A 12,577-nucleotide genomic window follows, 5' to 3' on the forward strand; every position below is an offset into this window, starting at 1 on the left:
AGCCGCATTTAAACTACATTTTGGAAGTTCAAAATTGGGGCACCATATCAGTCCATTATATGGAGAAAAATGCAGAAATGTTTTCCTTAAAAAACTATTTCTTTACGACTGAAGAAAGAAAGACTGAACATCTTGGATGACAAGGGGGTGAGTACATTATATGTGAATCTTTGTTTTGGAAGTGGACTTCTCCTTTAAATTATATTAAATTTATATATTTTAGTTTAAACTGTAATAATATTTCACAATATTAATGTACTGTTTTTTTTCTGTGTTTTTGGTCAAGTAAATACAGCCTTGATGAGCATAAGAGAATTCTTTAAAAAAAAAAAAAAAAAAAAAAAATGTTACTGATCCCAAACTTTTGAACGGCAGTGTATGTGTGTATGTGTATTTATTTATTTATTTATTTTCATCCAGCATTGCATGTCATCAGAAGTTCATGAATCTCCCACAGTTTCCACATGAATGTTTGCAAACCTCTCTTTGGGAATTTCTGGTAAAATATTCATTTTAATAACTGAAACAGAACTGAATGCAAAGAATACATTTGAGGTTTCTAAACGTCGCAGATGAAACAATACACAATTTTAGCACAAGAACTGACAATATCAATACTCAAGACAAACAGTTTTAGTTGGAGACATACCTTCTGGGTACGCAGGTAAGGCATCCAGAGGTTATGGAGTAACTCATGTCTGTATCTCTTTGAGAAGGAGCCAGCGTAAGAAATGAAGGCTGCAGTGAGGAGAACGTCTCCACACAGTGTCGATTCCTGCTCACGGTACTGAGCCACTGAGTGAACCCAGCGAACATTTTCCGACTGAAATACACATGCATTTTTCATGAAAAACAGAAGAAAAACTGTTTGCATCTAGAGTAGAATTTCACATAATTCGAATGACAACATATGGTTCAAAAAACAAAGCCAAAAAAAACAATCTAACCTCTAAACCCTTGACCAGGCGGTTGGCCAGTTGGATGGTGGTGTTGGTGCGGTTCACCTCATCCTGACAGCGGAGTTTTTCCGAGGTTGCTTTTTCAAACGCAGCTTTCAGTGTGTCCAAACTACCATCCAACTCCTCCACATTTCACACACACACATTTAATATTATACATTACATCTTGTAAAACACTGATAGGATATTGCTGTGGACAGAGAGAGTAAGAGCTAGTGAAAGAGACTTACAGCCAACTTCTTTCTGATTATCTCTAATTTTTCTGCAGCCTCAGCCAGATCAGCATTTGCCTGAGCCAGACACATCCTTTTCACCTCCACCTCACAGAACACCTGATTAAACACAAGTACATATTTAAACACACAACCACAATGCAAGAGCATCAAACTCTGGAATTAGAGATAGTAGAGTGGTTTATGAAGTACTGGATTGTACTGAAAATGGATGATATAGATTCAAAAGTTTGGGGTCTGTAAGATGTTTTTGAAAGAAGTCTCTTATGCTCACCAAGGCGCCATTTATTTGACTAAAATTACAGTAAAAGCAGTAATATTTTGGAATATTATTCCAAATTGAAATATTTATTTTTCTGTTTTAATAAATTTTAAATGCAATTTATTCTCATATGGCAAATCTGTCTTCCAGTCTTCGTTGCAACACGATCCTTCAGAAATCATAATGCGCTAATTTAATGCTTAAAAACAATTCTTATTATTACCAATGTTGAAGGCAGTTATGCTGCCTAAAATTTTTATGAAACAGTAATTTTTCATTATTCTTGAATGAATGTAATGTTTTAAATAACACCATTTATCTGAAATAGAAATCTTTTGTAACATTGTAAGCGTCTTTACTGTCACTTTTTAATCAAATCACTTTAAATCAATTCAATGCATCCTTTCAGAATTAAACTATTAATTAAAAAAATCTTTTTGCCAAAAATTTTGAACAGTGGGGTATAAATTACACTAGAAATAACAAGTTATATAAACATCGCAATCAATACAGTTTAAATAGTTGTATAGGGTTTTTTAGGTAGCACTAAACATTTTCTGTTTTCAGTGCTATGTTATTGTTTTACTTGTTGATTTGAACAGATTAGCAAGTGTTTACTCACATACGTCTGGACAGAGCAGCATAGAGGAGAGAAGCAGAAAAATACACTGTAAACAATACAATCACAAAACAAACTCAATGAGAATAAAGACACACAATACAATGTCAAATATATTAACTTAGTGAATCTTAAAGGAGAAGTCCACTTCCAGAACAACAATTTGCAAATAATGTACTCACCCCCTTGTCATCCACGATGTTCATATCTTTCTTCAGTCGTAAAGAAATTATGTTTTTTGAGGAAAACATTTCAGCAATTTTCTCCATATCATGGACTAATATGGTGCCCTGATCCCAGTCGAGGAAGAAGGGTCTTATCTAGCGAAACAATCAGTTATTTTAATAAAAATAATACAATTTATATACTTTTTAATGCCAAGCGCTCGTCTTGTCTTACTCTGCCTGGACTGTTTTTGTTCTGGTTCATGACAGTTAGGGTATGTTGAAAAAAAACCTCCCATCTCATGTTCTCCCTCAACCCCTATATCGCTGTTTTACCTTTTTTGTTACGGGTGTTTGATCCTCTTTGCTTGTTTACTTTGCAAAGACTGGGTCGGAACTTCTGCAGCGATGTAGGATGATTTTGAAATGATTTTTGAAGTTGAGGGAGAAAATACGATTGGAGTTTTTCGACATACCCTAACTGTCTTGAGTCAGAATACACAAGAGTTCAGGGAGATCAAGGCAAGACGAGCGTTTGAGAATTAAAAGTATTTAAATTGTATTTTTTTTTGTGAAAATAACCGATCGTTTCACTAGATAAGACCCTTCTTCTTCACCTGGGATTGTTTACAAGCACATTTGGGATCATTTGAAGCCACATTTAAACTGCATTTTGGAAGTTCAAAATCAGGGCACCATACCAATTCATTATATGGAGAAAAATGCAGAAATGTTTTCCTCAAAAAACATAATTTCTTTATAACTGAAGGAAGAAAGACATGAACATCTTGGATGACATGGGGGTGAGTACATTATATGTGAATCTTTGTTTTGGAAGTGGACTTCTCCTTTAAGTTCTATCTATCACAGATCTCCATGTTAACAGCAAACAGACATTTTGCAAACAAGTTTATATTCATTGTATTCATTTTAATATATTTCATTTTGTGTATCTTGCAATTTGTGTAAATATTAAGTACTTAAATTCATCATTTCTCATAACTACATATTATTTATAATTATATACAAGTATTAATGCTATTGGACTGCACTAATTTTGAATGATTATGATGGTGTAAGGGAGCAGAACCTCGTGGAAGCGGATGATGTTAATGACCCAGGCACAAAGACCGGCTGCTGCAGAAGATTTCAGTCGCACAAACTCTGGATTAAACTCAGGATCGCTCAAATACTCTTCTTTGACCACACGCACCGTGGCTTCAGGGATATGCTCTTTATCAAAATTAATCAGTGCCTGTAAGAAGTCATCCACCTAAAACACAAAGAAAAGGAATACATTTACCCATCTAAATTTACCTTCTTTTCATAACCTGTTGAGTTGAAGTATAGTTTTACTGCCAAAATATCCATGCATCTTCACCATGAATATTCCATTTAAAAACTTCAAGATACAATAAATAAGTTTTTTTTTTTAAATGTTGGCAATTTGAGCAAATTTCAGGCTTTTGCTTATGGAGGAATCAGAGGTAAAAGCCAGATTTCAAAAACATGGCTAAAGTTAAATGTCAGCAGTATTTAAATAGAAACATTTGCAAATATGACTCATGAAAACCCTGAGAATAAATCTTAAATGTCAGCTCTTCACACACTCACTTTACTCATGACAACTTTAGACGCTTTCCAGCTGCGGTCCTTTGGGATACGCCCACTAGGAGACAACAGAACCAAAACAGCTGCAGACACATTCGATACGATGGCAGGAGGATTCGGAAACGTCCGCAACTCTGTTAGATTCAGCTATAGACAAAAATAAATACACAATTACTCTGGACCAAAACAAAACATTTGGCTTCTGAGTGTGAGAATAGTTTAAATACAGGAGACTAAACAAACTTTAGAGCCCAAAACTATAGTCAAGTACAAATACACACCCTGTTGAGTGTGTTGAGTGCTGCATTAGCTGCCTGTAAAGCTGGTTCTGCTTTCGCCAAGTCTGATTCAGTCTCCTGCTGCTGCTTGGTCACTTCTGCTTGGATTGCTTCTACCTGATATTGCAATCATTATTTTACACATTTTACAATCATTATGATGTCTTAAAGGGGTCATCGGAAGCCCATTTTCCACAAGTTGATATTAAATCTTTAGGGTCTTAATGAAAAGTCTATAATATACTTTGGTTAAAAATTCTCAATGGTTGAGTAAAGCAACAACCTTTTTACCTTTCCAAAATCAGCTCTGCAAAAATCATCTCATTTTGGTCGAGGCTGCTTTAAATGCAAATGAGCTCTGCTCACCCCGCCCCTCTCTTCTCTCTGTGGATTGATGAGCCTGTTTACTTTAGCCACATTTAGCCGCTAAACGTGCTAACTAGCACATTATTACGAAAGGCGTTCGCAAAGATTCATAAAAAAACCCCTTATACTCACTTCTGCTGTAAGTGAAGCGGGATCACAAATTTTTTGCGCGAACATAGATGGATATATGTAGATCGGGCGGCGCATTTCCTTCACAAACAAACGTATCCACTGCATCTTCAGCAGCTCAGATGTCGGGAGTAAATGACGACCACTACGTTCATTATTACATCCAGCAACACAACACCTCAATCACTCAATTCTTGTCTAACTTACGTCCCTGCTCCGGCATCAAAACATGGAGGTTGGACTGTTACAGCTGATTGGAGGTAAGACCCTAATGTAAATCAACTATGGGAGCGGCCTCTGTGGGTGTGACGCAACAACAACAGGCATCTGAGAATGGCTCGATTTGATAAAGAGGATATTATTTTTACAGATTAATTAAAAAGCACTGCATGGATTTTTACCATTACAGGGTAGATTTGTACATACACTGCCAACACACATTAATGTTCAAACAGCATGTTAAAGTGAACTTAACATCCGATGACCCCTTTAACAAATATATTCCCATAAATAGAATGTCTAAAAAAACAAATGGCAATATGACTGTGCAATTTTGTGCATGAGGGTGGAAGAGTGTCTCACTCTTTGCTCCTCTGCATCTGCAACGCTCCTCTCCTGACTGAGTTTCTCACTCTGCTGGCCGATTTTAGCGATGAGAGCTTCAGTATCTGTGTTTCTTAGTTGCAACTCCACTTCCTGTATGGCCAATTTAGCTTTTAGGTCCTCCACCTGAGAAAGAGGTTCATATAATAAAACTTGAAATTGAACATTTAAGGTGCCCAAAACTTAGAATGAGAATATGGTGTAATAATTTGATTAATTTGGTTAATTTTCATTTTTGCAATTCCTACAGCTTCGATAATATGATGTATTCTCCCTGCTCAGGCAGTCTTTGTTACGTCAAAAGAACAATTGAATAATTTTACAGAAAGGGTAGGTCATATTTTTATACACTTATAATGCATTTTGATGAAACTGTGTGTGGGTCAATATCACTGTAGGGAGCCTTTCGGTATCCTGTACATAAATAACTTGTTTGCCATGAAAATGACTATAAAACATAAAAATGAGTATGAAAGGGTGTGTTATATTAGGCTACGTTTTTATATTCACAACAAAAGCATTATTTGGCTCTTTAGACACATTTTCTAGATTTTTTTAAGTTTTGTGTAGGAGGATGCATGTTATTTTGCTATGTCCCATGCACTGCTCATTAAATTTGATTGCGAGTAGAATATAGTCAAATCATAAAATGTTTACATTTTGTTCTCCAACTAATATTTTGTTAAATAAGAGATTACTCAATTTAAGTGTACTGACCATTTGGTAATAAAAACAATATTTTTATTTAATAAAAAAAAGAAGAGTTTGTCCATGTATTTCATGTATTTATCATTTGAAAGCGAACAAATAACTCTGTTTAGGAAAGGGACATTATACATTTCAGAAAATATCATTTGCATCTTAACATTGCAATGAAAACGTATTTAACAGTAACATATATGTCCATGACAGGGTGGACATATCTTCTGGTTTATGCTTCGAATAATGGCCCATGATTATCTAAAAAATGCATGGGAGCTCAGCTAATATGTTTCTATAGTACTTGACTGTCTACTATTTATGACATTACATAAAGCGAATGGGAATTGAAGACCAAAATTTTTGAGTATTGTAAGGGTTGAAAGGCACTGGTGATATTGACCCATGTGGTTTTCAATATGAGGCTGACCTGTGATGCAGTGGTCAGTAGTTTCTGCAGGCCATTCTCCAGACGTTCCATCTTCTGGGTCAGTTCTCTTCTTTTTGTCCCCAGCAGGTTGCCATAAAGTTTCATGAACTCCAGGAAGCTCTTGGGTGTGGTGTAGTTGAAGCGTTTTTCATTCTGTTGATACTTTACGCTGACTTCATTTATACTAGTGTGAGCGAACGAGATAAACTCACTGATGGAAACTCTTACCGCCGGCTAAAAAAAGGAAAACATGTCTGGGTTAGTGAATTTACACTGCCGTTTAAAAGCTTGGGGTGCATACATTTATTTAATGTTTTTGAAAGAAATCTCTTCTTGATCTCTTCAAAAGGTTGCATTCATTAAATCAGAACACAGCAAAAACAGTAATATTATGAAATATTACTACAATTATAATAAATTAATAATAAACATTTCATTATTATCTATTTAAAAAAAAGTTGTGCTGCTTAATATTTTTGTGGAAACTGTAATATATTTTTTGTCTCAGGATTCTTTTATGAATAAAGGTAAAATTAACAGCATGCATCCTTGCAAAATTAATGCATCCTTGCTAAATAAAAGTATTAATTAAAAAATACATATCCCCCTCAATGCCCCTAGTCTATGTTACCTCCAGGCCAGAAATATTTTCTATAAAATTGCTGCTGACGGATTGCAGTGCATGCTGGGGCCAAGGATGAAACCAGTCAATGGCGGTGCAGTTCACGAGAGCCGGAAACTTCCGTGCACGTGTACGAAGAGTGAAGCCAACTGGAGAGAAACACAGCACCACCTACAGTGCAAGAGGGGCATGACATCAGCATTTTTATTCATAATTCCTAGGATGCAGTCTTCTAAATAAGCAAACCAACCTTGAGCTGTCTGCGTATACGATCAATGAAGAAGTTCCAGCAGTTGTCACGAGTGTCTAGCAGACCAAGAGCCCTCAACTCCACTCGAATAGAGGTGACAATCATATCAACCTCTTCCTCGCTGAACAGGTCTGGTATATCCCCTACACACACAAATATATACACAAACACAAACAAACTGAGAGGTACTGACAGGATTGAGAGGAAGGAAAAGGAAATGTGAGAGGACTCTGCATTGTGTACCTGATGCTAGCATGTCGTTGATTAGTACCAGGAACCTTTCATCAGGAATCTGGGCATCTGTGTGCAAGAAGACTGTACCGATATTCTTTACTCCCACCTTTATGTACAGTGCAGCGATATCACTCTACAAAGAAAGTAGAAAAGATTGGAAGTAGAAGGGAAAACTTTTCACAATATAACATATTAAGCTTTAAATAAAAAGAGATCACTGAAATGGAGTGCGTGTGTAGGTGTGTTACCCTGAGGTCGCTGATGCCATAACCCTTTCTCAGTGTGATCTGAAATACTTCCAGGACGCTGAGAAAAGCAGCCAACCGACACAGACTCTGTTTCCCGCTACCACCTACTCCAATCAGCAAAGCATTCCCCACAGGAGACTCAAGAATACGGCTTATCCTACAGCTACACACATACACACCTATAAGGTTTCAGTTACAGCAATTTTCCACAAACAAGGTACAAAGTAAATTTAAAAATTAAATTTTTCAACAAAGGAGGTGCTAAAAGGGTTAGTTTACCCAAAAATGGAAATTCCGTCATTAATTACTCACCTTCATGTTGTTCCAAACCCGCGAGACCTTCATCTTCGGAACACAAATTAAGACATTTTTTAATGAAATCCGAGAGCTTTCTGACCCTGCATAGACAGCAATGCAACTGGCACGTTCAAGTCCCAGAAAGGAAGTAAGGACATTGTTAAAATAGTCTATTGAACCAGCCTTGAATGCCGGCTCCTGCGTCAGCAGCACCACAAGCATGCGACGTGGTACTCTTGTGAACGTGCGTTTAAGTCTGACATGGAAGAGAAGAAACTGATGAATGAAGTCGTTTTGTTTTCTTCGTGCATTCATAACATTACTGTTGAATCACTGATGTCACATGCACTATTTTAACAATGTCCTTACTACCTTTCTGGGCCTTGAACGTCGTGTGTTTTGTGTTGTTGTCTATGCAGCGTCAAAAAACTCTTGAATTTAACCAAAAATATCTTAATTTGTGTTCCGAAGATGAACAAAGCTCTTAGGGGTTTGGAACTACTGCCGTCTCAGTCTCTGTGAACTCTGTGAAACTGTGTGTACTTGCCTTACAGACATGAAAAATATATCTATAGAGAGTGAAATGTCTACTTTTAAATAAACCAAATCAAATAGAAAACAAATATTCTCAGATTATGTAATCTGTATGAAACATGAATACAGGCACATCACTACTGCGGAGATGAGTCATTGTTGCCGACTTCATCTCTTAAGATGAAAATTAAAGAAAGCACTAATTTATCAACAAATTATTAAAACGTTAATGCTGTCTCCTTGCTGTTTTCCCTGATACATTCATAATTATTATATCTGCCAGTGCGCTGTGGCAAGCTTTATGTGTGAGCTTGAACGCTTTATTAGGCTATGTAGGCAATTAAAGGCTCATTTTTATGATTTCTATGGTTTATTAATGAATGTGTGCCTAATAGTCGGCTAATGCTTAAAATGAACAACTACTAGTCGACCAGAAAAATCTTTAGTTGAGGCCAGCCCTAGAATTTTCATTTTTGGGTGAACTATTCCTGTAACCTTCAGAATATCTTTGATATTTTAGAAGTCTTTTTGATTGAACTTCAGGAATTCTGTTAGATACAGTTTTAAAACCCTTAATTATGTGATTTTGTTCCTTTCTAGTCAGCTCACATGTGTTGCATGGCTTCTTCAAACAGCACCAGGTTCATGTCAGAGTACAGCTCATTGTAGTGCTCAAGAGCGTCCATCAGGGTCTTCTGAAGCTTCTCCAGGTCAGTCACCTGTGCGTAACGCGGCTCACCCACACCGTGAGCGAAGTGAGAGTAGATCAATGGCTGGTTGATAAAAATAGACTCATCTATACCCTACAAAGAGAAAGAAAAAGAAAGTGCAAAAGCTGGTCTTCCAATTCACTGGTGACCTCAGCAGAGAATTTTTTTTTGAGAAGTTCTGCTCACCTCAAAGTATCTCTTGCCTGTATCTAGCAGAATCTTGTTGAACAGCTCCACGTCTTTCTCCTCCATCAGTTTGTCTGAATATACACGAGAAGACTCGTGCAGCCATAGGTGTACCAGGTCTATAGGGTACCGCACTTGCTCTGGCAGAGCAAATAGAATTCCCTAAACACACACATAAAAAAGATAAGAACACAGAAAAGAGCATGTCAACACTAATCTACAAGCAATGTACATATATGCAGTGGCATAACTAGGCCACAGTATATACGCCCACAGTACTCAATAACTGCACAGGTGCACACACTTTAATCTATTTCATAGACACACACCTGGAAGATGTTTGAAATGTCTCTGAGGTTGAAAATATAGTGGAACCGAATGGCTGTGGGAAGGAAATTCTGGCTCATTTTCTGATGCAGACAGATGGCAGCCTGGACCAGTGTGTTGGACATGCGACTCACACCATAACTGTAGCCACCCTGCTGGAAATGACCACTCAGAATGCTGCTGTATATAGTGCTCAGAGCCTCCGCTCCAGGAAAATGTACAGCAAACACTGAGAAATGCCTCTGTCAGTGGAAAGAATAAAGAAAGACATGTCGAATGTAAAACCATGTGTGTATTTGGATAGGTCTTTTCTGTTCTGTTCCTGGTAAACACCAATTCAGCTGTAAGACAGGCTAACTCTGCTTGAAGGTTGGACATGAGTTGGTTTTATGGTTACCTACAGTTTACCTTTTTGTACTTTAACACTGTTAACCAGGATCGGAAATTAACGAGGGCTTGTGGCAAAAATGCCACCAAAATGAACAAAAATGCCCCATAAATTCAAAACAAAGGGACAAAAAAATGCCCCATGCACAATTAAAGTGTCAGTTTGTGGAATTAAATTTAGATCCACTCACACTACATCAAATTGCATTAACATGTTGATTTGTGCAGCACTGAGCCTTATAACCAATCAAACACATTTCTGTTGAACTTACGAATGCATTGGCCAATCAGAGGCACTTAGATTAGCGCTGAAAATGCACCGATCAGAGGGCAGATACAATGTAAATAAAGCATTAATTTCACAGCTTCAGTGATTATAATGGGAGTTTTTGCATAATTTACACTAGACTTGGCTAATATCATGGACCGACATGTTTGTCTGTGAAGCCAAAATGTGAGTTGCCCAAAAGCCAAGACACAAAACAAAAACGTTTTTATATTGTTTTCTATATTGATATTAATAATCATTATTACATGATAAAGAGCAATAATCTACAACAATGATTTTTGTTATAATATTGCAGCCCTATGAGCTCCTGTTTTTACATGTATAATTTTGATACAACTTTAAACAGTCTATTGTTATTGAGAACAGTTTAAGATATTGATTAAAGTAACTGGACAGTTTACTACAGTATGTGACATTACAGATAACATAAACATTGCTTTCACAAATGTAGAAAAATGTCCCAGGAAATCAATTCCAGGGGAAAAATATTGCCCCTTAATGGAAAAGTTCATTTCTGACCCTGCTGTTAACCCAAAAATATTCTTTTATCAAATAACCACCAGGGTGCCTCAGGGGTCGGTGCTTGGCCCTCTTATTTTTTCAATATACTGGGGTCTACCATCAGGCACAGCATTTTATTACCACCGCTAAACTGATAGCTCATCACAGTATCATTCAGGTCAGCCAAAAACAAGAAGTACTGTGTGATAACCAGCTCACATAATAAAATCAGACCTTTCCTATTCGAGTGTGTCCAGGCTCTATTCATGTCTAGACTCAATACTAGACTGCATATGCATTTGTTGTTATAATTATACACAGTCAAAGGTGAAATATTGCTATGGTTACTTTCAAATGAGGGCTTGATTTGTAAGGGTTGTTATGGTTACCTGTAATCGAGGGTTAACTGAGAAGCTTCCTGCTGTTGGGTTCATGCAGGTGATGTACTGACAGTTATGAATCTCCTTGAGTGCTAGTCTCTGACGATCATACCTAAAACATTTAAGCACATTTAATAAGACTGCAATTACTGTTTCATATACGTGCTTTAATGTACATGTTTTCTCATACCAATGGGAGTAGTCCAGGTGCTGTCTGATAAGCGTATGAGGTTGAACAGTGCCATAGGCATCTACCTCAGGCATGTTCATGTCATCCACAAAGTAGATGAGTTTTTTAGTGCCAGGAGGAGCAAAGTTTCGGCCTGCCCTCTTCTCCAGAGGCTTTTCCAGCACACCTAGAGTTAAACAACCAGAATGGAAGTAATGCTTGTTACTTCTATGATAATGTCCTCCTGGATGTCTAAAAGCATGTTTTTTGTTTACCTTGCAAATGTGTCCATCTGATTGTTTACATACATGTGCAGTGATTTTTTTACATTGTTCATTGTTGCAAATGTTGTTTTTGGGTTTTATGAGATATTTATATAATGTGCTCATATACAGCTTTCATTATCTTACTCACGTTGTAACATGGCTGAGGTTGTGTAATAATTGAAAGGCACTTTTGCCACCATGAATTCCTCTTTGAGTTTGGAAATTTTATCCCAGACCAGTACAGTTTTCCCTACACCAGCATTTCCTACTAGCATCACTGGCTTCCCCTTCTGCAGAAGTAACTCAATGAAGTACGTCAGGCAAATCGTCTCTGCAGAGTGCACCAACACCGTCTGTACACATGGACAATATTTCAAAAGGACAAACTGTTTACTATGTAACATTCAAGCGAAACAAGCAAATCTTTACAGCTCTTTGATTATTTCTACAGGAATAGTTCATCCAAAAATGAAAATTCTGTCATTAATTACTCACCCTCATGTCGTTCCAAACTTGCCGGGACACAAATTATGATATTTTTGATGAAATCCGAGAGCTAAATACGCATTGAAGACTGACACGAAAGAGAAGAAATTGTAGCTTCATAACATTACAGTTGAACCACTGATGTCATACGGACTATTTAACTGATGTCCTTACTAACTTTCTGGGCCTTGAACATGTCAGTTGTGTTGCTGTCAATACAGGGTCAGAGAGCTCTCGGATTTCATGGGAAATATTTTGTGTTCTGAAGATTAATGATGGTCTTATGGTTTTGGAATGACATGAGAGTGAGTAATTTATTACAGAATTTTGATTTTTGG

At 37.0% G+C, this 12,577-nt stretch overlaps 1 protein-coding gene across 1 annotated transcript in view; it reads right to left on the reverse strand.

Annotated features, from left to right (window-relative positions):
* Positions 1-12,577, reverse strand: part of dnah9l (dynein, axonemal, heavy polypeptide 9 like) — a 54,372-nt gene that overhangs the window by 16,351 nt on the left and 25,444 nt on the right. Inside the window, 18 exon segments of the mRNA XM_051112368.1 lie at positions 650-823; positions 948-1,082; positions 1,190-1,291; positions 3,328-3,510; positions 3,852-3,995; positions 4,130-4,243; positions 5,204-5,350; positions 6,354-6,587; positions 6,985-7,146; positions 7,226-7,368; positions 7,469-7,592; positions 7,708-7,870; positions 9,148-9,341; positions 9,435-9,596; positions 9,764-10,003; positions 11,328-11,430; positions 11,509-11,674; positions 11,902-12,106. Coding sequence (XP_050968325.1) covers positions 650-823; positions 948-1,082; positions 1,190-1,291; positions 3,328-3,510; positions 3,852-3,995; positions 4,130-4,243; positions 5,204-5,350; positions 6,354-6,587; positions 6,985-7,146; positions 7,226-7,368; positions 7,469-7,592; positions 7,708-7,870; positions 9,148-9,341; positions 9,435-9,596; positions 9,764-10,003; positions 11,328-11,430; positions 11,509-11,674; positions 11,902-12,106 — 2,895 coding nt within the window.

The sequence above is a fragment of the Labeo rohita genome, chromosome 6, assembly GCF_022985175.1.
Source record: "Labeo rohita strain BAU-BD-2019 chromosome 6, IGBB_LRoh.1.0, whole genome shotgun sequence".
In the NCBI taxonomy this organism is placed as follows: domain Eukaryota; kingdom Metazoa; phylum Chordata; class Actinopteri; order Cypriniformes; family Cyprinidae; genus Labeo; species Labeo rohita.